Raw genomic sequence first — 5000 nt, 5'->3', positions numbered from 1 at the left:
GGTGAGGAAATGGAAAATGTGAGTGCATGGAAGTACATGGGTAGTGCGATGAGTAAGGATATAAGTTTGGAGGATGAAGTGCTTGAAATGATGGAAGTTTGGAGGATGACGTGCTTGAATTGATGGAAGTTTGGAGGATGAAGTGCTTGAATTGATGGAAGTTTGGAGGATGAAGTGCTTGAATTGATGGAAGTTTGGAGGATGAAGTGCTTGGAAGGGTACAGCAGGGAAGAAAAGTTGCTGGTTCTTTGAAAGCAGTGGTAAGAAATAGGGAAGTGGGCATGGAAGTAAAAAAGTTGCTGCATGATAGGATTGTGATACCAACTCTAACGTATGGAAGTGAAGCTTGGCCCATGTTGGAAGGACAGAAGTCGAGAGTGAGAGCAGTGGAAATGAGTTAGTTGAGAGGAGCTTGTGGAGTTACATGGAGAGGCAGACAGACAAATGAGGGAGCGAAGGAGCTTTGTGGCGTGGATGTGATAGAAAGCATTAGGAAAAATACATTGAGGTGGTTTGACCATGTGGAGAGGATGGAGTGAGAGACTAACGAGAAGAGTTCATACTTGTATGAGTGAGGTGGAAGGGGAGAGGGAGGGGGATACCGAGGATGAGATGGAGGGATGGAGTAGAGAGGTATATGAGAGAGGGGAGTGTAAGTGGGGGGAAGGCAGCGAAATAGCCGGGGACAGGGCAACATAGAGGCGATTTGTTTGTGGCCATTCCTTACGGGATTAAGGTGCCTGGCTGTTGATAGATGGATAGATAGATGTGAGTATACCAGAAGTAGATTACAGTATACCAAAAGTATATTCTAGTATACCACAAGTAGCGCAGAGAAGACGAGAGCTGTCAAGGAGCAGACGAAGAAGGGGTAGGAAGCTTGAGTCTTTCTCCCTGTTCAGGAGTAGTGGTGGTGGTGGTGGTAGTAGTAGTAGTGGTAGTAGTAGTAGTGGTGGTGGTGGTAGTAGTAGTAGTAGTAGTAGTGGTGGTAGTAGCAGTAGTAGTAGTAGTAGTTGTTGTTGTTGTTGTAGCCCCAGCTTCATCTGTTATGTAAACCCAGTGGACTGCAGGCTGAAGTTCCCCTCCTCCTGCAGTCCACCATCATCCTTTTGGGGGATAGGGATGGAGCTGTGTTGTGTTCTAATCTACCTGTGTTGTGTTCTAATCTACATGTGTTGTTCAGGTGCTCTGTGTTCAAGTGCGGTGACGGCGGTTTTGGTGGCTGTTTATTGATTGATAGGTAGATAGATGGACGGATAGATAGATAAACAGATAGATAAATGAATAGACTGATTGAGAGAGAGAGAGAGAGAGAGAGAGAGAGAGAGAGATGGACAGACAATATAGATACATAGACAGACATACGGATCGGTGAACATAGATAGATATTGAGATAGAAAGACGGAAAGATAGATAGACAAATAGATAGATAGATGAATGGATGGATAGATAGACAGATAGATAAATGCATAGACTGATAGAGAGAGAGAGAGAGGGATAGACAATGCACATACATTGACATACAAATCAAGACATAAATATAGACAGACAGATAGATAGATGGAGACAAATAGATAGGTAGGTAGATAGATAGAGACAGCTAGATAGATAGGTATATAGATAAAAAGATGATAGATAGATAAATAAATAGATAGATATGAGACCTAAGTAACACATAAAGGTATCAAAGAATTCTGGAAAATAAAATTGACATTCCATTGAAATCAGGCCAAATATCTTTAATTTTTAACAACACTCCTTTCTTAAAAAATGGATGTGTTTGTCTGTCGTTTTAGTTAACTATTTCTCAGTGTTTTTCTTTGTCTGTCTGTCTCTCTGCTTTTTTTTTATCCGTCTGTCTTTCTGTCTATTCGTTTTTATCTGTCTGTCTGTCTATCTGTCTGTCTATGTCCATCTGTCTATCCCTTTATCAGCTTATTTCATCCTTCCTACCTGAGAGATATCTGTCTATCTATCTATCTGTCTGTCTGTCTATCTGCCTGTCCGTCCATCTTTCTCTTTACCTGCCCATCTTATAATTCACCTATGTCTATCTGCCTATCTATCTATCTATCTATCTATTTACCAATCTATCTATCTACTCGGCACCAACCACTCCCCCCCCCTGAACTCTGCCCAAGTGAGCTCAAGGGAATTAACCCCAACCAATCACAAAGAGTAACTCACCCCCACCCCGCCGTCCATCCCCTCACCCTCCCTCTCCTCCTCTTACCCCCACCCCACTACCGTCAGCTTCCTATCTTCCCTCCTACCTTCATTCCTCCTCCTCCTCCCAAACTTCCCCTACTCCCCCTCCCCCTCCCTTCGCCTATTCCCCCTCCCCTTCAGTTCCCCTACCCCCCTCCCTTCACATCCCTTACGCCCCCTCTCCCCTCCACATCCACACCAGATACACTGTAACCGTTCCTCTCTCTCTCTCTCTCTCTCTCTCTCTCTCTCACACACACACACACACACACACACACACACACACACACACACACACACTTTTGGGCCAGCTAATTAAATCCTTGGAATGGGACGTGTAACAAGGACGAGGAATACTGAAGTGGAGTAATGTGGAAGCAAGGTGGAGGAGGACTGAGTGGATGGGCTGAACCACAGTGATTGGAGGGGCGATCAGGGGGTGTTTTTTGAGCGACCTCCCTTCAGAGATGAGTGTGTATGTTGGGGGAAGGAGGGGGTGTTTATTCGTGTGTGTGTGTGTGTGTGATAACCAGTGTAGTTTATGGAATTTAGAGTTTTTTCTCTTTTATAGATATATATATATATATATATATATATATATATATATATATATATATATATATATATATATATATATATATCATCTCATCGCATCAGCCGTTTGAGTATCCACTGCAGGACCGGCTTATCCCGACCGAAGTCGGGACGATACAGCCAATGTATCTCTACCAAGTGGCTTAGGCTGTCTGGTAGAGATTGTATGTAGGGTGAGAAGTGCTTGTAAGTGTATTGTAGTGTTGTAGTGGCTTTGGAAGTGTGTGTAGTCTGTGAACCAAGTGTAATTGGCCCGCGCAAGCCGACTGGGTGCAAGCATACTGTATAGTATGCGACACTGGTTCAACCATAGCACCCCTTATGCTCGCCGAAGCAGTACGTGGCTGGAAGAACGCTCCGAAAGTTTATTACCCTGGCGGGGCGGGAACCCTCGTTCTTCAGTGTACGAAAACGCACTCTTTACCACTGTACCACAGAGGCTCCATATATATATATATATATATATATATATATATATATATATATATATATATATATATATATATGGAGCCTCTGTGGTACAGTGGTAGAGTGTGCATTTCACACGCAGGTGAGCGTAGGTTCGCCTCCCGCCAGAGTTGTAAAAGCTTTGGGAAGCGTTCACCAAGCCACTTGCTACTTTGGCGGACACAAGGGGTGCTGTGGTTGAACCAGTGTCGCATACTAGTATGCTTGCACGCAGTCGGCTTAAGGCGGGCCGATTACACTTGGTTCACAGACTACACACACACCCAAAGCCACTACAACACTACAATCACACTCACAAGCACTTCTTACCCTACATACAGTCTCTACCAGACAGCCTAAGCCACTTGACAGAGATACATTGGCTGTATCGTCCCTGCTTCGGTAGGGATAGGCCGGTCCTGCAGTGGACCTCAACGGCTGATGATGATATATATATATATATATATATATATATATATATATATATATATATATATATATATATATATATATATATATAGAACATTGTTTGTGGGCTGAGTTGGTTTTCTTTTTCCTGGACTAAATGAAAGTAAATTAATTTAATGTTTTTAATATTTCCCCTCACACCATATGTCATATATATTTTTTTTTCTGGAATTATGTTACGACGTTTTTGCTGATTTTTTATAGTCATTCTTCACCTGCATTTTTGAAATGATTGCGTTTCTCCCCTCTTGAGTTACAGTACTTTACGTTTTCACTCGTGCGGACGCATTTTGCAATATTATTTAGGTTAACACGCGAGGAATTTTGTCCAGATCAAATCGTAACTGTGAGAAGGATAAGTGAGAATAATTGTCGTCTTTTACCTGTCACGGATTTATCACGAGTGAGTGAAATCGTCTGTGGAAAGTCTCAGTCAAAGGAAAAATGTGTTTATTGTCCAAGAAATGGCCATTGAGTTAACTTCGAAATGAGTAATGGTTTAATATTGGTCTGTGTACTTCAGATATCGTTTGTAGTATGTGTTCCTTCTTCAACGATGCCTTAATTTCCAAGGATCTATAATGACTCTTTTATGAGAATTACCCCATTTGGTTTGATTTCCTTTAGTCCATCAGTTCTCCGAGTTAGGTAATTATTATTTTTTTTATGTAATTATTTTCATCTCTCAGCCATCAGTCAAGTCATTCAGGCCTTGTGTAGTTATTGTCTCCTCTCCCTCTACAGCCGCTGGAGCCAACATCCTGGGCCCCCCGGAGGTGTATATAAAGATTGGCTCCACCCTTGTTCTTACCTGCACCGCCGCCCTCCACCCTGATGCTGTCACTAAGGTATGTGTTAAATTCCATTCTTCCACACCCCACTTTTTTTTCTCTTTTCCTTTCATTTTTTAATATATCTGTAAATCCCGCCTCATTCTCACAAAAACGTGCTGACGGAGGCCACTTATAGTAGCCCCAGTCCTGTATCCTCCTACTTTCTCTAGACTCATTTCAAAACCAAAGGTGGCTGCTGCATTTGCGTGAACAACAACCTAACTTATTCTGATGTTCCTGAGTATCTGTCCACAAACTCTACCTTCTATTTTCTTGTTATGACACTGATATCATATCGTTTTATTTTAATTCTGTCACTTCCTGGAAAGTTTAAATATTTGTATGTTAACCTAAGAATCGTTAAATAAATTGTGGGATATCGTGGACTGAGGCGGGGAACTGTCTGAAGATTTGTATTTCGTTAAAACACTTTTTCATGAACATCATTGA

The 5000-nt window shown here is 42.1% G+C and overlaps 1 protein-coding gene across 1 annotated transcript in view; it reads left to right on the top strand.

The window, feature by feature from the left end:
- The window catches only part of LOC145398960 (zwei Ig domain protein zig-8-like), a 55670-nt gene that overhangs the window by 18739 nt on the left and 31931 nt on the right, over positions 1–5000 (top strand). The window contains exon 5 of the mRNA XM_080271696.1: positions 4462–4565. Coding sequence (XP_080127822.1) covers positions 4462–4565 — 104 coding nt within the window. The remainder of the gene's footprint in view (positions 1–4461; positions 4566–5000) is intronic.

The sequence above is a fragment of the Coenobita brevimanus genome, chromosome 5 (genome assembly GCF_032717465.1).
Source record: "Coenobita brevimanus isolate Jiangsu-jjx chromosome 5, ASM3271746v2, whole genome shotgun sequence".
NCBI classification, from domain to species: domain Eukaryota; kingdom Metazoa; phylum Arthropoda; class Malacostraca; order Decapoda; family Coenobitidae; genus Coenobita; species Coenobita brevimanus.
Note: the sequence above shows the minus strand (reverse complement) of the source record. Positions and strands in the feature narration are given on the sequence as shown.